General features: G+C 41.2%; 1 protein-coding gene across 1 annotated transcript in view; it reads left to right on the forward strand.

Annotated features, from left to right (window-relative positions):
- Nucleotides 1–2177: 2177 nt before the first annotated feature.
- adamts17 (ADAM metallopeptidase with thrombospondin type 1 motif, 17) overlaps nt 2178–26315 on the forward strand; it is a gene marked incomplete in the record, with an annotated part of 108412 nt that continues 84274 nt past the window's right edge. Inside the window, 5 exon segments of the mRNA XM_005945713.3 lie at nt 2178–2388; nt 2685–3043; nt 16764–16935; nt 25072–25244; nt 26136–26219. Of these exon segments, the coding sequence (XP_005945775.2) occupies nt 2334–2388; nt 2685–3043; nt 16764–16935; nt 25072–25244; nt 26136–26219 (843 nt within the window).

Below are 26315 nucleotides of genomic sequence, written 5' to 3' on the forward strand. Positions count from 1 at the left end.
GTGTGTGTGTGTGTGTGTGTGTGTGTGTGTGTGTGTGTGTGTGTGCGTGCGTATACACACCAATATGTGTAGCCTCGTGTGGGTATTCTATAATTCGTACATCATTACATTTACATACCTACTACTGGTATGTAGCACACATTTAATGCCACAGCAGGGCTGCTGTACATTGAATAACCAACAGATGTCAGTACTTTCAAATGAGCTGTTAAAAAGGGCTTCGTGGGATCTGCCTTTTGGCAAAGCAATTGGCTGGAAAGATTAGACACATTCCTCATGCTAAACCTTCCAAGTAAGCTTGCAAAATCATTCTTTGGAAACTCAGCTGCTCCCACCTGCCTGCCCTCCTGCTTGCTGCACCATCGCTGGACCTCTGGAAACAAAAGGTTGTACCTGCAAGCTCGCGTACAACGTCAGCCAGACGCTCACTCGGTCATACTCTACCCTAGAGCAAACTCTCATCCACCTACAAGTAAGGCTTCATCATCCCAACTCTTACTTGCCTTCAGTCATCCTCACCCGTTCACTGAAATGAACTATTCGCTCCCTCTGTTCCAGTTGCTTCCTCGATAGGGACTCTCACCACCACACCTACAGTTCACGTCACTAATTTGAATAAGGCTTTGTTTAAATCACAACCTAACTGTCCGTTGAGTCTGCTCTTGGGTCCACTCCCACGTACAGGCCATCTCGGCCACTGAGTGTAGCCATAGATGATAGTATGCAGGGTCAGGGATCCATTTACTTTGTATCAAATAAATGTTTCAGAATTTCACATATTCAAAACCTGTGACCAATATTAATGTAAAGCCATTTCTGTCTTAATGTATTTTGAAAAGAGGTCTAAATGATTAAAGTACTTATTGTGCATCTGGAATCTAATGTGGACTGGACCATTATTTACATGATGAATAACATGCTGTGTTTAAAAGCCTTAAAACTAAAAACTGAGATGTTATACTCATCACTGATTAATAAGGGAATAATAATAATGGATTTATATAGCGCTTTACAATACCACTATTCATTCACTCTCGCATTCACACACTGGTGGAGGCAGCTACAGGTGTAGCCACAGCTGCCCTCGGGCAGACTGACAGAAGCGAAGGCTGCCATATCGCGCCATCAGCCCCTCTGGCCAACACCAGTAGGCGGTAGGTGAAGTGTGTAGCCCAAGAACACAACGACCAGGACAGAGAGCCCAGGGATCGAACCGGCAACCTTCCGGTTACAGATACGCTTCCCAACCCCCTGAGGCACGGTCACCCCAACTGTATGAATGAATGAATCAAGGGAGCTAAGTTCTATTTCTCCACTGATTTCTATATAGCTGGACTTCTTTCAGTAATCATAATTAGTAACAACTAATCATTCAAAAGAATGCAGGTTAAAGGAATTTGCATATGAACTTAATTTTTCAGACTCAAGGGCATATTTTATATACAGGAAATGCAACAAATGAAGCGGGCAACTACCTGCACTGTTCTCACACATATAGGACATCGCACAGATGCTGTGTTAGGAGGCCAGCAGGCTAAAGACTGTTTAGTGTTCAATTCTTGATGGGTAACTTCTACAAAGGTTTAGAGCTGGCGTGCATCTGTTGAATCATTTAATTTTGTGTGTTGATTATATAGGTTGCCTCCTTATGAGGCAGCTGTGATTTAGGAGATAGAGCAGGTCATCTAATCCAGAGAGTGGTGCCTCAATCCTTGGCTCCTCCAGACTGCAATTCAAAGTATATTATGGAATTTGTGTCATGTGTGACTGTCAGATGAGGCTTGAAATAAAAAGTTTCTTGAGAGCACAATTAGAATATAAAAAACTATTTATGTACAATTTATGCAGTTACTCCTAAAAACTCTGGTTTATGTAGTTTTAAAAATGATCTCCTTTTTATTTGTATTTTTACTGTTCAACAATCACATCTTCTTTCGTTTGTTCATCCCCTCCCGTCTATGCAAAGTTTTCTCTTAAAAATGAAAAGCAGAATACAAAAAAAACCTTTGACAATTATCAGCAATTCTCCCCACTTGAAACCACGTGTAGGGTTTCAACCCACGACACTTTCCAACAGCTTTGCCGGCCAATGAGAATAGAGAGATTTCTCGGCCTCGGTCGCCTTAAGGTTTAACGGAACCAATCTCACGCGAGTAGAGGCGGACTCCAGCTGTGTGGGCGTGTCCTGCGCTGCAAAGTAATTCCAGCCCGAGTTACTGAAGCTTCTCCTACTTTGGAAAAGTAGAGTTTCCGACCTATGCCTCGCTAAGCGCTTCGGTTTCCTCAAAATAAAGCACGTTTAGTTTTTCTTTCTGCGCTGCTTTGTTTTTATCATGGTTAACAGCCATGTTGTCCCTCTGCTCTTTCTCCTCTGCATCGCATTCACTGGTAAGTATAACAGCTCTTACGCATGAACTCATTGCCTTGTACGACGGCTGACACAGGGCAGCTGAAGAAATGTCTTTCTGCAGTTAAAAATCCAAATGTTTCTCACCAGTTACTTGCATTCTGTTACGAATAGTCGAAGGCTTTAGATTTTTGAGATCCACAAACTGAGCTCGGATGTTGAACGTGTGTGCTAAGAGTCAGGGAGCACCGGAGCAGACTGTCTCCTCACGCAGACTAGGATAGACTATTTTTGTCCAACGTGGTCGCTGTTTGATGGAGGCTGTCTCTATCCACAGCCCAGTCTGAGCTGGAGACAGATGAAGTAATTCCCAGGCTGCTGTATGGCCAGGAGGCGCACCTATCCGACCACACTACCCGCACCCTGCGCCGCGGTCAGCGCTCCCTGGACGCCGCGAGAGAAGGACGCTCGGAACCAGAAAACATCATCGTCTTACTGCCCGCTTTCGGAAGCAACCTGCATTTAAATCTAACGCGGGATAGCACGTTTCTGTCCAAGGACTTTGTAGTAGAGGAGAGGTACAAGGGGGAAAGCGCTGTGGTAAACAGCTTATCCAAGAACCAGCTATGCTTTTATTCTGGAGCCATCATTAACCATACAGACTCTCTGGCATCAGTTAGCACCTGCGGTGGTCTGGTAAATGTGTCTGCAGTTTCTCTTTGTGTGTGTGTGTGTGTGTGTGTGTTTGGACTTGTTAATAGGTGTCATATGATTCGATTCAAGCAGTTGGGGTCATATTATTCATTTTCATAAAACTAAAGACTACGTTACAGCAAACTGGCTAGTGAGACTTCAGTCACCTAGTGAAGCACCTCTGAAGCATGATTTTGTAACAACTGCTAATCTCTTAAACCCCACTGACCTGATGGTGGGTCAGTCAGTTCAAAGTCGCACAATGCAGCTGGATACTAACTGCATATTAAAGGCTTGGCAAAACACTGTAATTCAAGTTCCACTCAGCAGTTCTCAACTGCTTCTTACAATCTCCTCAGTGAGTCAAAGATTAGCAACTTCCACTGTGAAACATACCTGTAAGCTGAGCGAGCAGGCCAGGAGTTAACAATTTGTGTTTCTTTCATGCTCTGTGTGTGTTGAGTGGTGCTACGTAATCACTTTGTCCACATCTTGATTAGTGACAGAGGAATAAGGCGATTGCTTCAGTCTTAAAGTATTGCAAGGAAAATACTGCCTAACTACAAAATACTGGATGTTAAATAGTCAAATCTGTTAGTTTGCCAACATCCATCGGAAACTTTCACTTTAAAATGTTTTGAGTCACATACTTTTACTAGCTATAGCAGTCACTGATCTCTGAGGCACTCGTGGAGGAATGGGGTGGGGTTAGTGTTTGGTATTTTGATAATACTCTTATGTAATGGGACTGTGCAGGTAGGGGTCCGGGTTCAGTCCTGGACTCCTGGATTCAACAGGCCTGAGGTCAGTTCTCAAAGCTGTGCTTCTTTATTTTCTCTGTATAGCCTTAGTAGCCACATTTGAGCATTAAACCCACCTCCACTGAATGAGAAGATCATTGTCCAGCAGTGAACAGACACATAGTGTGTTCATATGGAAAAACAAAAACTTTGGCAGCTGCAACCCATGAACTTACAGCCTCATATCCTCCTGCATGGTAGCTTAATCTGCGATTCTAAATCGGCTAAGTGGTCAAAGACCAGAAACACGTTACTCACTGTAAATGTGTGCTTACAGTAAGTAATTCTGTAAACTCACATTCACATTACATTACATCTGACTTACAAGTAAACCAACCCTAAATGGGTTACTGAGGGGATGATAACACAATATCACTTCAAAGTTTAATTTTTCCAGGACAAGCAGCTGGACGAAGGTTGGAGAAAGAACACTGAGGCAACAAGGGGAATAAAACCTCCTGTTAAAGATGCCACAGTTCAGTTAGTGCTGCTTTTACTACTGGAAGAAATTATGTTCCAAAGTAATAACACAAAAGTTGTGAGCAACAAAGCAGAAATGCAATCTGCATGAAAATGTTTCAGTTGCTTGTCCAGTGTTTATAAATGTATTGCAAACTTTATCCATGATTAGTATTTTGTGGAAATTGGATAAAAACTACTGGCTGACTCCACAGTGGGACTGTAAATGGTAAATGGTTTGCATTTGTATAGCGCTTTACTCAGTCCCTAAGGACCCCAAAGCGCTTTACACTACATTCACCCATTCACACACTGGTGATGGCAGCTACATTGTAGCCACAGCTGCCCTGGGGCACTGACAGAGGTGAGGCTGCAGGACACTGGCGCCACCAGTAGGCAAACATGGGGTTAGTATCTTGCCCAAGGATATTTGGCATGCAGCCTGGGATCGAACCACCGACCTTCTGATTAGTGGCTGACCTGCTCTGGCTGTGTAATACACCCCTGCCAGGTTCCCAGTTTATGGTGTGGCTAACAAATAGAAGAAGCCAGCTGGTAAATTACAACCAACGACCCTTTTGTGCTGTTAGGTGAGAGTGCTAACCGCTGCCCACTGTGCTGAGAGAAAGAGAAACGTTTCCTTTTTCAAAAATGTATTTATTTCTAAATTGGGACCCATGGCAATGGATGGTAACCATGTCAAGCTCTGGGACACCTGTCAGTCGCACTTTACTGTGTATATGTGTGAGATAGCCTGGCCTACACACACGTGCACAGAGTTGATTTAACCATGTTGCTCAGTTGATCTGGTAGTAAAACTGTTTGTGGTTGGATAAATTTCATAAGAGTGCAAGCCCACTTTGCCCTTGTGCGACCAAGAAGCATAAATGAGACTGATATCTGCATGGCCATCTGTCAGGTCTGCTTGGATTATGGTTTGCTGCATTTCTTTCTTCTATTTTTTTTTAACCTGTATTCAAAATTCATCATTGCAGAGTAGACAGGATAGGAGGGCAAGGAAAGACAGAGCAAAAGGTCACAGGTCGCACTCAAACCCCGGCTGCTGCTTTCTAGCAAAAAGGCATATGGGCACACGTTTGACCAGTGACCTAAACTGGTTCCCTGTTTGCAGTATGTTTATTCTGTATTTGCAGTAAAGATGAGTTTGTTCCTTTGGTGTGTGATCGCCGAACACTTGTTGAAATCAGATCATCCCACATTACTTGGATAAAGCATTACTTGGGTGATCAAATCTCCTTCAAATATTCCAGGACAAGGAAGAAGTGGGAAGGTGTTTTGATGAGAATTAAGGTTTACTTGAAGTTTGGCTGCAGGTCTGGTCCCTGCCTGCCTGCTTTCAGTTGGATTTTTTCTGACTCACTGACTACTGGGGCTTTTGTGGACCCATCCAGTCCTTCTTGTTCATCCAGAACTTCCTCACTGGCTGATGAAGACTCCTCTCCCTCTCCAAAAACAGGCCTAGACATTGAATTACAAAACAGTTCCAGGTTGTTGGTGATTCGTAACTGTTGTGAATCCAGACCCTTGGCCAAAGAATTTCAAGTCAAACAGAGTTTTATTGTCAACCCAACATTATACACTCAAAGTGTACAGTTGGATGAAATGTCATCCTCCTGGGTCGAAGTTACAAAGTGTAGAAATAAAAATAAAATTTCTAGTCAATAGATTTAAAAAAAAACAAAAAACAATCTAATTAATCGCACAATTTTTCTGTAATTAATCGCAATTACTTGACCAATAGCCTGGCTGCAATTACATTTTTTCAACTTTATATTTAAGCTTGTAACTGACATTTATGCAACATAATGAAGCAGAATAAACACAAAAAATGTTAAATGCTTAAATTCAAAGAGAATTTGAATAGTTTCAGTCTTTTAACACAGCTTCTCTCCTGTGAAATACAACTTTTTAAAAAACCTATATACTAATAAGAAAGTATATAATCATACATAATATATATTAGTGCTGTTGAAATAATGAAAATATTTAATCAGATTCATCACAGGGTTACTGTGGATTAATTTTGATTAATCACAATTAAATATTCATTTTCATTCTATATTAATCACATTTCACTTTGCGTGAGCAAACAGAAAAAAGGGAAAATATACGTACTTAACATGTTTATTGAACATCTTAAACCTTCATGTAAACAAAAAACTCTGTGAAAATTTATCCTCTCTCTTCTCAACGATATTAACAGGTCTGCAGTTTGTTGCAATTGGCAATTGTGTCAGTTAATATGTCCGAGGTCGACTTACCGAGCCCCCGATGCTCCGTGATTGGTTTGGTGCAAGCTGGGTGACACGTTAGCCAAAGTGCTAGCAGCATCCCTGACTAACGTAGGCTTCGCTTCAATGTGATATTTTAAGCTGGAAGTGCTTCGGTGAAAAGAAAATTCCTTCTTGCACAATGTGCAAAATACTTTATGTCGGTCGACTGTTCCATCTTGTTATTTTTTTAATACTGAAATTTCCCATCGAGAGGGCCAATGTGTGTTTATCATCTTCCATATTGAGTTGATTGGTTCAGCTGCCCGTCACTACCAGATCAACTGCCCATTTGCACATGTGCGAGGGTAACTCTACTTGGACAAACTGCCCGAAATGCGCTGACAGAAACATTTCAGGGATTTTGAGTCATTCTGCACTGCAGATGCGTTAATTGCGATAAAAAAATAGTGTGGATTAATTTGTGTTAACGCGTTAATTTTGACAGCACTAAAAATTTCAAATACAACAATACAGAACTAAGATAAACTAAGAATAAGTACAGCAGTACTGTAATTGAGTAGAAATAGAATAAAAAATAGAAAAATGAGAATAAATAAATACAAGAGTGGAACAGTGTAATATGGAATAGATCAAGTATTGGAAGTGAGAGGAGAGTGTTATATGTGTGATGGAGGGCAGCATGGTGTTCAGGAGCCGGACTGCTTAGTGGGAAAAAACTACCTGCTCCTGATGCTGCAGAGTCATCTTCCGGATGGAAGAGGAGTAAACAGTTGGTGGGAGAGGTGATGCGGGTCAGCCATGATGCTAATGGCTTTACAAATTCAGTGTCAGGTCTACCCTGTAGACTGGGTAGAGAGCTGCCAATAATGCGCTCAGCAGTCCACACAATCCTCTGGAGGGCTCTGTGGTTGGACGCGTTTCAGTTTCCGTACCAGACTGTGATAAAGCTGGTTAAGACGCTCTCTATGGTGCCTCTGTAGAAGGTGCTAAGGATAAGGATGGGTTTGGGGAGGTGCACCTTCTTCAGTCGTCTCAGGAAGTGCAGTCGCTTTGTGCTTGAATTTCTTAATCCCCTGGGGTCTAGTGTATAATTACACATTTGTGACTACTTTTGATTTTACCTTTGTCTGAAATTACAGTTACATTTTCATTTTGACATTCTGTGTTAACACAATTGATCTAAAAGTACACGAAAAATATCAAATTTAAATTACTTATGAAGTTTTTTTTACTGTGAAAACCACAAACATGTTTCTGTTTACATTTTCACAACTTGAAATGCAAATATAAATTGTCAATTTTAAAATGACAGAACAATTAGAAGTCACAATAAGATCCAAAAAATAGTTTCTCTGCATCACAAAACAGGGTTTGCATTGCAATCTGCCATTGGTCACTTTTTGGCTAGCACTGTGAATTCACTAGTGCCTTTTTGTTTTGACTTCACACTAATTAACATAAGACAAGACACTATAGTCGTGTCCAAATTCATGGGCTGCATCCTCCTGAGGACCCGGCCTTCGCGGTCTACTGGGCCGGGTCCTCAGAAGGTCGGGTAGGCCGGAAGTAAACGGCCGTGAAATTGGACGGTCCAGCCTTCTGATTAGCGTCACCGCTGTCTCGGTGGAGTTTAATAAACTCAGCCGTCTGCTCCTTGCTATCTAAAATATAACAGGACACTGGGTAAACTCTCACCATCTCACACTTCTGTTTAATCAGTTTTCTGTTTGACGTTTATTCAGCTGTGTGAAAACCAAGGAGGAACCCACCTGGGGGATTAATAAAGTTTTATTTTATCTAATCTAATCTAATAACTTTAATCTCAGCCAAACCGATTTACTCACGAACAAACAAAACACTGAAAAAAGCCCAACAATAACATTTTTAGGTTGTCTAAGTGACTTATATATTACGTTTAACCCTGAGTCAAAAGTCCGCGGTGATCTGAAAATGATGTGCCGGGAGTTGTGCCGTTCTCTGGCGGCTCTAATGACCCTCGAGCTCCCGGCTAGCTATTGACCCAGAGAAGATTAATAAGAGTAATTTTAAAACTTAGTAGCGGCGCCATTGCCGGAAACTGGAGTTTGGCTGGGCCGCGCTATGAATTCTGGGATATGGTGGGCCACGAAGGACACACCCGACCCATCCTTCAAATTCGGGGAAAAGGAGGACGCATTTGTCGGCTGCATTCGGAGGAGTCTACGAATTTGGACAGCCTTCGGCGCGTCGCTGTGACGTAATCGGTCTACAAATGCGGCCTCAGGAGGATGCAGCCCATGAATTTGGACACCCCCTTATATACTCCAAACACGCTAAATGTCACAAATCTCTCACATCTCAAAACTCTCTCGCTGCCGTCACTCCCAAAACTTTTCTCTCTTCCTAAACAACTAAACGCCACATGTTGGCATAGAATATTTGTGATTGGTTGAAATTTGTAATTTTTATTTATTTATTTATTTTTTTACACTAATAGGAAAGAAATGTCATGGATTTATTTATTTTTTTTTCACGGTCCTTAGAAAATGCAATTTTTACTGTATCTTGCCACACTAAACCTGATATTTATTTGTCTTGTTTTACATGTGCTATCAACACAATTTCAAAACTGTTGTGTACATAGTTTCAACTCTGCACTTTCAGCACAAGTTGAAATGGAAACTCAGTGTGGGTGCATCTTGTTGCTATGTCATCTTGAATGGGTCATATGATTTGGGTGTGTCCGTTGAGCCCAGAGGGTAAATCTAGTTAAATCATGCTCTGATAGCTTTCAGAGGCACTCTTTTGTGTGAGGTTGGTCAGAGGGCTGGGCAGCTCCACGAAATTTGGGATGAACCTACAGAAGTAATCAGCCAACCCCAAGAACTGCATCTCATTTTTTTGGGTCTTGGGATGAGAACAGGATGCAACAGCTGGAGTCTTCTCCATCTGCATCTGCACACTTCTTTGGGTTGGTGGTGAACCCCTGCAGCACTGCGGCATCTCGCTGCATATGCTTCGCCCAGGTGTCGCTGTGGATCATGACATCATCCAGGTACACGGCAGCATGTTGATGCAGCTCTCCATCAGACACTAGACAGAATTGGTAAAAACAAGGGATGGAGAAAGCAAATTTTTTCGTAGACGTTGGAGTCAAGGGAATCTGCTGCTAGCCAATGATCAAGCAAAAAAAAAAAAAAAATACAATAGCAAGGTGATTAATGCAATGATTTAATACAACTTCATGTATATCTGTTTGATAAAGCTTAAGTTGGATCATATACACATTTGACTTGATGTGCCACTAATAAAGAGGAAAACCTTTTAGTAATGGCTAAAGTCTGGGTCAACAAGACTGAAGGTATCTTGCTGCTCAACAGAGCTTTTGTGTGATTTATACAAGAATGCTGGTCCAGTGCATATATACTACATCAAGCTCAAAGCCAGTGAGAACTGAGAAAGAATCGGCTCGAAAAGTTATATCGGCAATGGAATCGAAATCGCTAATTTCTTATTGTTTTCCATCCATAACTCCAAGGCTGTCTCCTCGACAATAAGCTCTTCCCAGCAGTGCTGGCTGTGGAAATTGCTGAGGTCTAATCTGGGTATGGTGGTCTTGGTTGTTTTGAGGTATGCTACAGCACTGATGGCCTTGGTTGAAGCATCTGAGAAGGTACAACTCTGGTCCAGTGAGTAGAACATTGTTCAGAGAGATGCCGTTGTTTTGTGCGAGTCAAAAACTACTCTGGTCTGGTCTGGCTTTCTCGGTTCATAGACCAAGTGTTGGTAAATGCCAGCACTCTGTGGAGGTGGAAGCTCTGCATGGTTGTCAAATACTGCATCAAAGCAACAAACTGCTCTTTGTTGCTTGGGTTGTGCTCTAGGGTGTATCTAAGACAAGAAAGACAAGTCACAGCTTGCTCTCAATTGTTTGGCAGAGGTGGCCTTGGAGATCAAAAGGAGCGTCAAAACTCTGTCCCTCAGCCTCCAACCTTCAGACAGAGCCCCCCAACAGCAGCCTAACAGTAGCAGAGGAGCTCAACAGCTGTTTGAGACCGCCCCTCCCTGGCACCTCCTGCCCCCCACCTCCGCCCTACCTGGTACACTTCTCCTCTCCCTCCAGGAACATGAGGTGAGGAGAAGACTGAGAGCGGTGAAGCCCAGGAGAGCTGCCAGCCTCAGCAGCATCCCAGTAGTTGTGGTCGAAGCCTGCGTGCACCAACTGGCAGTGATCCTCACCAGCCTGTTCAACCTGTCTGACTCCTGCCATTGTTCCCACCCGTCTGAAGACCACCCGTCTGAAGGCCACCCGTCTGAAGGCCACCCGTCTGAAGACTGCAACAGACAGCTTCCATGATTACAGACTACTACAGCCCTCATGTCTGTACTCATGAAGTGTTTCGAGCAGATATGCGTCAGCACATCAGAGACTGCCTACCACCCTCTCTTGACACAAACAAATTTGCTTACAGAGCAAATTGGTCCACGGAGGATGGCATCACCATCACCATCCGGAGAAAAGGAAGAGCTACGTGAGAATGCTATTCATGGACTACAGCTCACAGTGTAGCTGTGCGGATGGGGATGCGGAGGGGGAGGAGGCACAGTCCATTTATCAGTCTGACAGCTTGTGCAAGGTAATGGTCAGATTATTACCTGAAGACTAAAGCTATAAGCATAAATCCTTTCTTAAAAAAACGAGCCATGAACTAACTAAAAGTGAAACATGAACAAACAACTCACAAACACTGTGTAAAATACCCAGAACCATGACATTATGTCTACCCTTTCAGCTTTGTTCTGGCATGTTCTTCAGTACAGAAATGGCAAAGAAAATGTTGGTTTTGCTTATTGAGATGCAGCTTGACATTTTCATTAAAACTGGATTTGGTGATTATTTTTATGATTAGAAAATCAATGTGTTCACGTTGTAGACAGTGGTACTTGCTAATAGCACCACTTTAGCTCTCTCTATCATCAGTTCTTTTATTTAAAAAGATCTAAATACTGATATGTGATTCTAATTGAAGATCATATAATCAGACTTATTTGGGTATTTATTCAAACTGGTTTTGGATTGATCAGGTTTTAGTTTATATTGTTTGATATTGCTCTATCAAAGCCAGAGATCTTGACTCCAATGCCAAAAACTTTAATTTTGTCTAGTTTAGTTTAATATGCTCGGTTTGGTCATTTGCTAGCTAATCAGAAACATCCAACCTTTCATGTATGGCATAGCCACTCACTTACATACTGGTAATATAAACATGAGGCAGAAGGTAGGTTATTAAAGTGCTACAAATCGAAAAATGACATGTAGTGACAAAGAATGGGAACTGAGAACTGGTTCTTGTAGAAAACCGATTCCCAGTAGTCCAATTCTTTGGTATTGTTTGCCTGCTTGTCGATCCCACTTATCAGTTCTTGCACTTCCACAGCAATCAGCTGATTTCAGTTCGCGTGTCAGAGGAGAAAAATAGCAACGCAGTCGAGAGCATGGAAACACAAAAGGACGAGATGAATGGCAAAGTGGAAAACTGCATCCAGGACAGAAACGGCCTCATTATGCTGCTAACACAACTTCTTTTTTTTTTTTTTTTTTTGGAAGCATCTGCCAAGACAGCATGCTAATGGTAAGCTAGCCATGAACCCAGAGCGAAAGCTGAGTGCAAGCCAAAAGCCAGATCCTTAAGTTCAACAAGTAACAAGCAGATGAGCAGTCAGGCTGGCCCCTTTCTACTCAGTCTGATCGCATGTGCTGGTTTTCATCTTTGCTTTGTGTGGTCAGCTTTTTATTCTACTAAGAGAAAGATCTTGGAGATGTGTGGCCTCATTAGGGATTTGTGTTGGTGTGTGGGGTTGTAGCCTCAGGTTTATATTGTTAAATGGTGATCCTGATACAGTGTGTTTTAGCTGTTTTACAGAGTAACGTGAAAGATTAGATTAGATTAGATGAAACTCCCCTCCAGAGAGGAGTTAAACAGTCTGATGGCGTGTGGGACAAAGGAGTTTTTAAGTCTGTTAGTTCTTGTCTTGGGGAGAAGCAACCTGTCACTGAACAGACTCTTCTGGTTGTTAATGGCCGTGTGCAGAGGATGCCCAGCATTGTCCATAATGTCCATCAGTTTCTTTAATGTCCTTTTCTCTGCCACTGTCACCAGAGTGTCCAGCTTCATGCCGACCACAGAGCTAGCCTTCCTGATCAGTTTCTCCAGCCTGGATGAGTCCTTCTTTGCTGTGCTGCTCCCCCAGCACACCACAGCATAGAAAAGTACTCCAGCAACCACCGACTGGTAAAACATCCTCAGGAGCTTCCTGCAGATGTTAAAAGACCTCAGCCTCCTGAGGAAGTACAGTCGGCTTTGGGCTTTTTTATACAGGTGCTCTGTGTTGCATGACCAGTCCAGTTTATTGTCCACCCACAGCCCGAGGTACTTGTACTTGTTGACCACCTCCACCTCCTCCCCCTCTATCTGAACCGGCAGTGGACCTTCTCTGGACCTCCCGAAGTCCACAACCAGTTCCTTAGTCTTTGAGGTGTTGAGTTGCAGGTGGTTTGTGTGACTCCATGCGACAAAGTTCCTCACCAGACTTCTGTACTCCTCTTCCTGATCATCCCAGATACACCCCATGATGGCCGTGTCATCTGCAAACTTCTGAATGTGGCATAATTCAGAGTTGTAGCAGAAGTCAGAGGTGTACAGGGTGAAGAGAAGAGGGGACAGCACAGTTCCCTGTGGTGCTCCTGTGCTGCTGACCACAGTGTCAGACGTGATGTCCTTCAGCCTGACGTACTGTGGTCTGTCGGTGAGGTAGTCGGAGATCCAAGCGACCAGGCAGGGGTCCACCTCCATCCTGTTCAGTTTTTCCTGAAGCATACAGGGCCGGATGGTATTAAAGGCACTGGAAAAGTCAAGAAACAGGATCCTGACCGTGCCTTTTCCCCCATCCAGGTGTGAGTGGGCTCTATGCAGGAGGTACAGGATGGCATCCTCCACTCCGACACCCGCCTTGTATGCGAACTGTAGTGGGTCCTGGGCATGTTGTACCTGTGGTCGGAGGAGGATGTAATATTTGCAATCATGACTTTTTTGAGTAACGACTCCAACACAAAAAACATGCACAAACATTTAACCCACAGCATGAATTCATTTGCAAGAGAGGACTTTCTTTATTGCTACTTCAGGCGACTGTCCAAACAGAACCAAAGAGAACCCAACGACAACTGATAAGAGACTCGATACACAATCGACTTGATAAGTGAAATCGATAGTTGCTAAATTCTTATCTAATTTCCATCCCCAGTAGTGACTGATGAGACTGTGATAAGAATTAAACATAGGTGATTCAAATCTCTCATACTTAAAAACTGGATTTTACCATATAAATAAACTGTATTTCAGTGTAATAATGTATAAAAAACATGGGAAAGAGCAGTAGTTCTAAAATTTGATATTCTCACAGTTACCGTATAACTTAACCAAACCCATTTCTCACTTGCTTTCGATGTGGAGCACTTGATAGGTTAAATCAAACTTTCATGAATCAATTTAATCTCTTTAAAAGTTTTGAAACTCTGAGAATAGAGAAAGTTTTAAAGTACCACACATCCCTCCAAATACAGCTATCTTTACATACTTTGCATAGTTTTGATATATTTACTCTCCAGTAACTGACTGGTATCATATTCATATGTTGATGGAGCTGTAGAAATCCTTTAATCCATCCTCCAGACCACATTCTGCTGGCTAACATCATTTGTTAGTCCTGAGGTTCAGCTGGGAGTGGAATGTCTGCACAAATGCTGGAACAGGCTGAGCTGTATTTTATGGCATACCACACCATTATAGTCAGAGGAGGCCTGTTTATAGTAAATGCAGAGTATAATTGTCCATTGTGTTTATACTATACTAAACCTTATTCTGTTTTACTGATTTGAAGCCATTCAAAATAGAAAATAAAACTGTCAAATGCTTCTTGAAAAAATCTGTAAGACTTCAAATTAAACAGGATTGCCCTGTGTAGGAGGCTATCAAATGTAGTTAGCTCGGCTATTAAATTTGAATTTCTATTGTATACAAGTAGCACCAAATCAGGTGATCAAGAATTCAGGGTTACTATTAATTAGGGATGGGAATAGTCCAATTCATTGGAATCGTTAGTCTGCCTGCCTATCGATCCCGTTTATCGGTTCTTGCACTCTCGCTATGATTAGCTGATTGCAGTTTGTGTGTTGAAGGAGGAAAATGGTGTTTACAGCGTGGATATAGACATTACTTTTATTTTTATTGGATAAAAGCATGAGACCATGAGAGATGGTAAAGTGGAGACTGCTCCAGGACAGAAACAGCTGCATTATGCTGCTAACACTTCAGCTTTTTGCAAGCACCAGCACAGGCAGCATGCTAACGCTAAGCTAGCCAATAATGGTCTTAATGTGCCTCATGACAAGCCTCTCGAAGCACTTCATCATAATGGGTGTGAGTGTAATGGGACGGTAGTCGTTGAGGCAGGACACCAGAGACTTCCAGAGACGATCATGGTGGCCTTGGTTGAAGATGTCAGTGAGGAAATCTGCAGCTGCTCTACATCCGTGGAAGAGTGATCAATCTGGATCAGCAGCCTTCCGTTGGTTAAGTCTGCGAAGTGTTTTTCTCACATCAGCCGAGGTCAGTCACATAACCTGGTCATTGTGAGGAGGGGTAGTCTTCCTCACCATTATGTTGTTCTGAGCGTCAAATAGAGCATAGAAGTTGTTCTATTTGCCGCGCATTTGCCGCGCCTCCGTTTCCTCACACATCGCTTTCGGCGACCCATCCCTCGGCCACTGGCATCAGGTGATGCCGAGGACTGGATGCCTGGTTTCCGTAGCAACCTAACTCCGCTTCTGGTCCTGGTCGATTTTTGTATGATGGGTGTTTGCTGTTGGTAAACACGAACAACCCTTGTTCTGGTGTTCATGTGGCTCAGAAGTCGTGATGAAAAGGTGATTAAAAAGCCAATTAGTTAAACCACAGGAATTTCTTAAAGACTTAATTACCTTCAAGACCTCTAATAAGAAATCATTTTGTCTTATTAATGAGCAATAATAAATATTCAAAAGAGAAAAATCAGTTTTCAGAATTAACTTCTGGGATGGGAAGATCATTTGTGGATGTAGGCTTCCCCGCATCCTTCTGTCTCTTCATGTAATCCCAGACACACTCGATGATGTGGAGAGTTTAGGGCTCTGTGGGGGCCAGAGCATCCTTCCCAGTACTACTACTTCTTCTTCTTTATGCTGAAGATAGTTCTTAATGACTTTGGCTGTACGTTTGGGTTTGCTGTCCTGCTGCAGAATACATTTGGGGCCAATAAATAATCATTTATATTTCTGAAAGCATTCTTTGCTTACAGCACCTGCCTAAAACTGTTGCACAGTACTGTAGATGGAATAGAAAAACATGAACTAAACAGTCATGAGTGTGGTATAGTCCGGGAGAACGGAAATAGACAGGCCATTCACAGTGATCTGTTGTTTTTCCCAAGCAAGCGGCAGGATATTTGCACATTCTTACAGGTGGAGATGGGCAATGATGATCCGTAGTGGAGCCCCCTGTTTGGGAGAAGCGATCTGTGTGCCCTGTCCAGCAGCGGCGCTCCTTTCAAGCCCAATGCTTCCTTCAGCAGTGCCGAAACAGGGGATGCAGAGCAGGCGTGTCCCGGGAACCCTCATTATCCTGATGTTTTTCCTTCTTGATCTGGCCTCTAAATTTTCACACTTGTTCTCCAGAGAAACAGCCACATCTGCCAGGTGTCTTTTTGCGTTTATCATCATTGGACTTTTTTGAATCACACTTAATCTGGCTCCAATCCAAGGTGTTAACAAACTTTTTGAATGTGGGAAAAAATTGTTGTAGCAATACACTAGGTAAACAGAATTAACATTACAGCAAAATGTGAACTCTTCTCAGAAATTACTTAAAAAGTACAAACAAATACCTGCAATTATTTTAACTTTCCAAAATTTTACATTATTTTTATTCTGTATTTATTTTAAAAATGTAGAAATAATAGAGCTCTTTCAAATGTAGTACTTTGTTATATCTTCACTATGTTGGAATTATTGGTTGTAATAATAAACAATGTAAATTTACAATAAATATAACTTTTAAAATCATGCTTTTCTTTCTCCAGGACCAGATTTCCCAACACAGTCATAATAATTTCAGGTTGTATATGTCTTGACAGATGGGTTTTATCCAGATGGGAGAGGAGAGCCTGTTTATCCAGCCTGCTGTTGTACATGACCCATCCCAGTCGTTCTCCGGTCTTAAACACCAGCTTCTGCGGCAGTCACGTTCAGCCAAGACCAAATCTGGTCTAGATTTTAAGCGGTCCAACTACTGTGGGGCTGTACAAGGTGAGTGACACATCGAGACTGAATAGCGGAGGACATATGGTTATAGTGACACTGACAGCAGAAGTGTTTTGACAGTTCAGGAACTTGGATGAGGTGGACAAGATGATTGGTCACGGTTAAAATTATTTGTACAAATGCATTCATGTGTATGTGTGTTTTTCCACAGGTACAGCACTGTTTAAATGTACATTCTGTTAGAGCACTCTAAAGCAATGACAAAAGCCAACTTTTCGAGTTTGAAATTTGTGTTAATTTGCAATTGGGGGGAAAAAAATCGATTCACCAGAAAAGACCAAGAAATTGCAAGTGATGAAATTACAGCAACGAGAAGACCATTTTAGAGAAATATGTGTAATAGCACTCAAACCACTTTAGACAACGTGCCCCATTTACTCAAATTAGTGAATTCCTATAAGCACGTTGCCTAAATGCTTTCTATGTAAACATCCACACACATTCACAGTATCTTGCCCAAGGCAGTACTGCTGACTGGCTGCCAGGGAATCAATCCACCAATTTTGTAATTAGTGGATGACCTGCTCTGCCTCCTGAGCTACAGTCACTGTAGGGTTTTTCATGAGAGAGAACACAAATATGCTCCACTTATAAGTTTTCACAATTTATTATCAAAACGGTTAGAATTTCACTTTAGTTTTTCATGTTGCCATGGACCTTCTTTCTCTGGCTCAGAGACAAAAGGCTGCCGCGCCCGGGCGCCAAACATGTTTCTATTGCACGTCACAAAAACATAACAATAACATGATTGGTGGAAACAGTTCGGGGTGGCCTTGGGTCTGATGTCAGCTCACGTTTCTTCTTCTGCAACTTTCTGGGCATCTCATTATTTGGAAACGCACTTCGTGCTTCTGCCAGCTACATTCCTACGGGGCGATCGTGGCTCAAGAGTTGGGAGTTCGCCTTGTAATCGGAAGGTTGCCGGTTCGAGCCCCGACTCGGACAGTCTCGGTCGTTGTGTCCTTGGGCAAGATACTTCACCCGTTGCCTACTGGTGGTGGTCAGAGGGCCCGGTGGCGCCAGTGTCCGGCAGCCTCGCCTCTGTCAGTGCACCCCAGGGTGGCTGTGGCTACAATGTAGCTGCCATCACCAGTGTGTGAATGTGTGCGTGACTGGGTGGATGACTGGATATGTAAAGCGCTTTGGGGTCCTTAGGGACTAGTAAAGCGCTATATAAATACAGGCCATTTACCATTCACCGTTACCATGACAACCACCTCTTGCCCTCCAGTCAGACCTGCATAAATTTTTGTGAAGGGGTCGTAGTCTGTTAGTATCAGAGTGAATCCAAAACTATTCTACAATAGACAAAACACAAAAATGTTACGCCAATGATGAGGCATTAGCTCTAAAAATAAAAATAAATCCCTCCTTTTATACCTTTCAAGGTGTAAATTGATTAAAAGAATAATCTGTCATTCTTTTAATAATAGTTACTGGACTTGCAGGCTATAAGCCTAGCTTATCAAAAGAGTGCAACATGAGGTCAACTGGAAATGTCTGATCACACTATTGTTACATAGTGAAAGACAACAAGAAACCTTTAACACATGAGAGGAAGTGTCCTATTTCAGTATCCTTGATCTCATCCTCACTTTCCAGGTCCTCCAGCATACTCCAAGAATGGCATCTTAACCTGTTTATTTAAGAATGAAAGTGCAGGATACAGGATACCACACTTTCTACGTACAGGGGAGGTGTGCATACCTAACACCTCCCTGTTCTGTACCACCCTCAGTCATGTGAAAACAAGTTGTTCAAACAAACCTGCAACGGTATTTTGAGAGTAAATTAGCCAATTAAACAGTAGACTTTATTAATGCGGTACAGTTTTTATGGAAAGTTACCCAACAGTATGAATTTAAATCCATTTGCAGCTTAATTAAGAATAACACCAATTTATATCAAAATCTTTATTGAATCAAGATCAAAATTAAGAAATCATCTTAACCACACAAGTACCTGAGTTAGGTTCAGCCAGTGTCCTATTACAGTCACTGCTAACTTTAATCTTACCAGGTTCCTGACCCTGTCTGAGGCAGGAAGTCTTTTCCTCCACAAAACCAAATTAGGTCAGCACAGGTATGGTTCACATGCAAACAGTCATAGTATAAAATCTTTGAATCTTTAAACATTTTACTCAGTTTTCTCTGAGTAAAACTGCAATAGCAATTTCTGGTGATGTTCAGTAACAGTCTTGAAGTATCAAGGAGACAGTCGTGTTCTATAATGTGCAAAACCAGAGCTATGAATTTGACCCTCTAACATGTGTACGCTGTTCAAATGCCAATGCTGCAAAACAGCGAAAAAACCCCAAAAAAACAGAAAAAACAAAAACCAAACTGCAATTATTCCAATTAAAAAACTGAAAAAGAAGATCTCAAACTGCTTCTCTGTTCAGTCGTATTTTGTATATCGACTCTTCTTAGAATAATGAAAGTGTCACGGTCGACAGCAGGGACTCAAGCGCAGGGCAGGTTGATGTTCCAAACACAGTTTATTTACAACACCGGTGCAGCATATGTACAATGAGGGGAAAATCCAGGGCTCCAAAGGGAAGCTCTCTCACACTCGCTCTCGCCTCCACGTCCAAACTCACACACGTCCACGCAGCAGGAAGGTCACAGGTCCGGGGAGGAAAACTATCACACAACAGAGGGAAATTATTCAAAGGTCACAAAGTACTTAAGCATAGATTCACAGGAGCTGAGAGGATCACTAACGTGTCTCGCACAACCATCCCTCCAGAAGATCTGCGTCCCAGCCTCAAATAGTGGACAGGTAACGACAGCTAATCGCGAACAGGTGTGTGGGCCAAGGGCGGAGCCCACAGTGAGCTCCGCCCAGGCAGAGCGGTGAAGGAGAGAGAGAATACAAAACACATGTAGCCCTGCAGGGCCGGCTAGGCAGTCACGGGGACCATGACAAAAAGGTAATGCACTGTTGCTGGGGTTTTTTAAATTTTAGTATGATTAAAATACGTCATTTTAATTCACGTGTAAATGGACTGGTTCTTATGTAGCGCTTTTCTACTCTTCTGAGCACTCAAAGCGCTTTATACAACTTTTGCATTCACCCATTCACACAAGCACGTTTTTCTAAGTGCTTTCTAGCTGACATTCATACACATTCATACTCCGATGGATGCATCGGAGAGCAGTTTGGGGTTCGTATCTTGTAGAATGGACCCTTTTATACTTAAAGCTTAAAATAAATAGACATCAAGAGAGGAAGGCAGTGCAAATAAATGCAAACACAGCTTCTCGCGACACTCATGCTTTAATGGATGTCAGTGTAAACTATTTCTGTCAGATTTAACCTGACAACCTGAATTTTGTGTAATTACCATACAAAACTTAACACAAGTATTAAAAAAAAGTCTTTTTCATAGTTTCATCGAAACGGTTTTATGTGCACGGCGCTCGAAAATCTGTCAAATGTTTCAGTACGACTTTGCTAAGCTACGAAGCCGCACCGCTTGATGGATTGTCGGAGCATTACGGCTATCGTAGGCGGAGCCTCGCGGAGTGATACGTACTGTGCTTCAACATAATATTACCGTATTGTGTGTGTATAACCTCTTTTAAGTTTTGTGGATGTTATACATGGTTATGCTGAGGATATGTCGGCCAGTTTCCACTGGAAATGCCTTTTGGTTAAACTGTCAACGAGGAATTTGCACTGTTACATTTTTATATAACTTTAATGCACATAAAAAAACAGCTGCTTGTTTAACTGAAAATACATTGATGGGTTTTTTTTTGCATGAATAAAGTTGTGGAGTTGTAAAGTATTTTGTCTCGTGTGAAGTATATATTTTTGGTCACATTGCCCTGCCCTAGTGGCATGTGTACCCTGGGAGGAAAGCTCTGAGCTTGTTCGATCTGTGTCTGAGATCTTGTGAAATATTTTTGTGGTAGGCCTCCCTTGTCTTCTAAAACTCCACCTGTCACCATGATGAGTGGGGCTTGCATGGGTGGTGCTCAGGAGTTACACTTTATTTTGTGGAAGTGAACTTGCTGACAAAGATGGAAATAAAAGTGGAGCCTTATGTTCGGGCTCTGTAGCTGCTGGTCTGACCTCAGTTGCTTTGAGACTCTGGCTTTGTGTTTGTGTTGATTCTGCCTCTTCCCTTTAACAACTGTTCGACACATTATTGGTATTGTCATCGGAAGAGCTCTTGTTTTATTCATGTCAACTTTCCTTGAGCCCCAGGTTTTCACGTGTTCCTCTCTTGCTTTTTGATGTAGGGCTTTTGTTGCATCATTAGTTGGGACTTGTGTTTCTGGATCGGTGAAAATCAATCCTCCTTTTCCCCATTTGTTTTCCATACTTCATCTTGGGGTCTTTCTAATTTTGTCTGTTTCTTGTTCTTTACAAAGCCCTTCAGCTGTCTCATATTGCTGGGAGATTGTGGTTCTTCTTCTTTAAGTTTTGCAAGAAGTCAGTATTCTTTATTCTCTGGTCTCATAATGAATCAAGTATTTCTCTTTTTTATCTCCAAATAATTCTCTATAACACATCCTGTTGACTGAAGGCGCACTTTTCTTTGATCATCTCGACTTGCACCCGACGAGTGTTTCTTAACTGTTCACTTTGTAAATAAAACCTTGATCAGACTCTGTCGCCAACATAGAGATGGACAGCAGAAAAACACAATGGCTGAGGAGCACTTAGATAATATTGGCTGGTCCTTGAGTTTAATGATATGCTCAGGGGAACACCAGAACAAGCCAAAGTGTTGGTCATTAGAAACATTGAACTGGGCAAATACTGATGTTACTCTTACACTGGCGGTATGAATAAACATGTGATGTGACACAACACACCACATGGCACAATCTGAAAGAATTTCATCTGAATCTGACAACAATAACAATTTAATTCAATGGAATTCGGTTTATGATCAACTGAAACTGAGAACATTTCAATACACAGACCATAATGTTGTGGACTTGGAAATCGATGTAGACCCAGAAAATAATTTCTTCTACAACATCAGCAACAACCGCTGCTACTTCACTGATGAACAGTGTAGTCACACCATCAACACGGAAAACAAATGATCAATAATCCATTTAATAGCAGAAGTCTATGTGGCAGTTTCAATAATATAAAGCAATATTTTAATCAATTCACAAAACCATTTGGAATTATTGCCATATCTAAAACATGGATCAATGCAGAGAAACGACTGGATTTTGAACTGGAGGGGTTGAAGTTAATTATAAGGTGGTGAAAAATATGACAACTACAATTGATAACTTATTAGAATGTATATAACAACTGAAGTTTATAAGGAAAAAGTGAAAAATGTTGTTAATAATAATAATAATAATTAGCTGTTTATGTCGAGCACCAGGCTCAAGCATACATGTATTTAATGACTTCATAGAAGAAAGGTTCTCAAAAACAAATCAAAAGTTATGTTTATCATGGTGATTTTAACAATGATCTGCTAAACACGAATAAGCATAAAATTACCAATGAATTTTAAACACTATATACAGTCTGAGGTTACATCCTAAAACAACCAGGCCAAGCAGAATTACACCTCACTGTGCCACCTTAATTGACAATATTTTCACTAACAACATGGAAAACAACATTGTGAGTATATTATTATTTAATGGCATCAGTTTTTGCAGTTTGTGACAGTTTTTATGTATTTTAAAGGGCAGAGAGCCTTTCAGCCTACCACAGCTGCGTTTGGTTGACTCTGTGGAATCCTTTAAAAAGCAGTTAAAAGTTTCTGTTTAAACAAGCCTTCTGTTGATCAATGCTCTTTATTTATTTGTTTGTTTGTTTGTTTTTACATTTATCCCTTTGTATTGTTTATTTTATTACTTCTCTGTTTATTTTAACCTTTGTGTGCTGTGCTTTGCAACTGCCTGTCTATGAAAAGTGCTTAATAAATAAACTTTAGTTACTTACTGTAATCATGCAGAGCAGTGGTCCCCAACCCCCGGGCCGGTCCATGAGTCGTTGGTACCGGGCCGCGAGAGTTGAGGCTCGGGGGTGAAATTTGTGGTTTTCAGGCTTTTCATCTGTTTTTATTGTTTTTTTTATTTATCATTTTTATTATTAACGTGGTTTTCCTGTGTGTCAATCTTTTTTTTGGGGGGGGGGGAATCTCCACGTGTGTGTGTGTGTGTGTGTGTGTGTGTGTGTGTGTGTGTGTGTGTGTGTGTGTGTGTGTGTATACAATTAACCTCATTTATTTTAATTCTTTCTTTTATCTGTTTACATTATACCCCTGTTCAGCACTGTGGCTGAGACTTGATGTCTTTTAAATGTGCTACACAAATAAAGCTGACTTGACTTAACTTGACTATCCCATCTGGAGAACCACCAAGCAGCCCATTGTTGGATAAAAACAGTCTCCTCCTTGATAACTGCTCCAGTAGAGTCGGTATACAGCTGCTTGGCCTTCGGTTCATAAAGGATCCCCCAATCACATGCCTTTGGGGATGAAAATATCTCTTAGTCATAAATGCTTCTTAGAAGCACAGACCCCTTTTTACTAACAACTTACTTTACATCCTTTTGTCAGGTTCTACCGGCCAAGCAGAGTCTTAAATAATGAAGGAGGGTATGAGCTCCCCTGGAGTGCACCCACGACCAAACCAAAGTTGCTAGCTGTGATAGTCTTCTTGCAATATACCAGCCTTTTATAAAGAAACACAAATTAGGAGACACAGTTCACTAAAATTTCTTGCTTAACACCTAACAGAATTAATTTATTACCACAATGCATTCTTTGTTTGTCCAACTGTTGCTTCCTCAACCTGTTTCTTCTCTTCCTCGGTCGCAGCCAGTGACGACAGTACATAACTGGCCTTGTCTTCTGCTTGGGCTAAATCCAAGTTCCTCAGCACTGCATCGAATTTCTTGGCTTTTTAAAGCAAAAGGATTTTAAAAGTTTTAATGGGACCAAGCCATTTTGACCACAGAGTAGACAAAGTCGAGTACAAAGCATACAAAATACATATAAAATTAAAGTGGGGATAGTGGAGATGAACAGTCTGATGTCTGTAGTTTACATACATGTAAAGGCAGAAATTAGGGACATACAGTTTTTATTCATAAACACCCCAAAGAAACAACATTCTAACAATCAGTACCTTCCTGGTTCAAAGCACTCTCCAGGTCACAAAGTGTGGTTATCCACTAAAACCATTCCACCGTGTACTGAATGTAAAAGAGTGTCACCCAGTTTAATTGGTCTCAGAATATGAGAATTCAAAACTATTTTTATGTCTCTCAGATTGAACCAGTCAGATTGAGCCGGATATTATATGCTCTGGCCATTGAGTCCCATCTAAACCAACCCAGACAGAGCCTCACGGGGTTGACCTTTTGTGGGAGAAAAAGGCCACAGTGAGTTTGTCACCATATGCTGATGATGTAAAAGTCTTTATGACCGGGCACAATAAAATCAGCACTCAGAAATTAGCATTATATGAACCAGCTGAGTTACTAACCCAGTTACTTTTTTGAAAAAGTAACTATTAACCAAAACTAATTACCTTTTCATAGTATTTTGCCCAACACTGATACATACATTCTTACATGCGTTCCCTCATCATTCATCCGCAGAATAAAATGAAACAGCAAATATAAAAGTCTAAATACAGTTGTGCTAAAAAGGATGTTGCATTTGTCGTTAGGTAACAGCCATCGAGTGTAAGTGATATTGATTATTGTAATATGTTATGCTAGTGTTTTATTTACCTTATATTTTAAAAAGTTATCATTAAACTATTCACAATTAGAGGAATTTTGCAGATATTGAACATTTTAGCAGGCGTACAAATCTGTTGAACAGTTCTGCCAATTCTAGAAGTTTGGTCCAGGCAATATCAGGCTCTTTTTCAAAGGCTGCACTTTTTCTACCAAACACTACATCTCTTTATTGTTATTATCATTATTATTATTATAAATGATCAAAGTGTTCGTGTTTAAGTACGGCATCTTTTCAAATCAAAGACACTGAATCTAAGATAATTAAGTTTTAAAATGTTTATTTGGAAGTTTTTTCATAGGATGTAGTTATTTTTTAAATGGTTTGTACATACTTCTGGCGTACTGTTTTTAAATTTAGTCTTCCTTTTGTGGTAGGAAGGAAGAAAGAAAGCAGTTCAAGAGTGAATGAGGAGGGTCGTGGGAAGAGAGATGCCATTCGCCTGCACGAAGTCTACACTCTGGAGACAGTGGTGGTAGCAGATTCGGACATGGTCCAGTACCATGGTGGTGAGGCAGCACAGAGGTTCCTATTGACTGTTATGAATATGGTAAGATTTTTAGAATCAAACGCTGTTTTTGACTTCCCTCACTTGAGTTTAAGTCAAACCTAAACTGTTTATTCAAATACATATAAGTGTTTATTTAAATACAGAGACTGATGCATTTCTAAACCAGTAAAAATGTTGAAAGAAGTTACTCTGTATTTAATATGTGAGCATTTAAGTCAACTTCATTAAAAAACATCACATGGTAGCAGTAGGAATAACTTTTTTAGTGTTTGCCAGTATAACTGTCTTAAAGTTACACTGAAATTTGCAATGTCAGCCTTCTTGTGTGCTGTTTGGTCTCATACTTACAATACTACCTTGGAAACCCAGTGCACTTTAAATACAGATCGATTTTCCTAAATTCTTATACAATTTTGTTGCAGAGGGACTGAAGCCTATCACATTATCATCAGGCGACTTTACACACTCGAGTGTGTTACCCTTATACTCACAACATTAATGCAGGCAGCTACACTCTCTTACACTTAGAGCCAATTTAGAATCACCAGTTAACATGACAAGCTAGTTGTGTGTTTGCACCACTGCACAATAATGCTGCTCATAACCAAATTAACAAACCCCAAATCTTTTAAAATACATAACCAGTTAATATCTGTTTAGGCTATGTTAGGTAGAGTTGTTTAATTTATGTCTGATAGAAAAATGTGATGTTGATGTCAACTATCTAATCCAAGTGGATTAAAATATTCATTTGCAATAGTCAGTTTGTTTATTTGCATTACCAGGTTATCCATCTATTCATGCATTATTTCTAATGGATGGTATCAGAAAATTGTCCCATAAATTTTGACATTCACTCAAGTATGTTGATGATTTTTTTCCTTTATATGACTTTTCACATGGTTCAGTTGTACTAATTCTTTCTTTCAGGTCTACAATATGTTTCATCACCCGAGTCTCAGAGTTAGACTAGACATTCGAGTCACCAAGCTGATGCTGCTTTACAACCGCCCAGTAAGTCTGACATTTCGCCTTCTTTGACCCACATTAAAATTGCTTTCAACCCTAACAACCTGAGTTTCATAGGTTTGTGAGATTACCTCTCTGAGG

The sequence above is a fragment of the Haplochromis burtoni genome, unplaced genomic scaffold, assembly GCF_018398535.1.
Source record: "Haplochromis burtoni strain Fernald_Lab_line unplaced genomic scaffold, NCSU_Asbu1 Contig_450, whole genome shotgun sequence".
NCBI lineage: Eukaryota > Metazoa > Chordata > Actinopteri > Cichliformes > Cichlidae > Haplochromis > Haplochromis burtoni.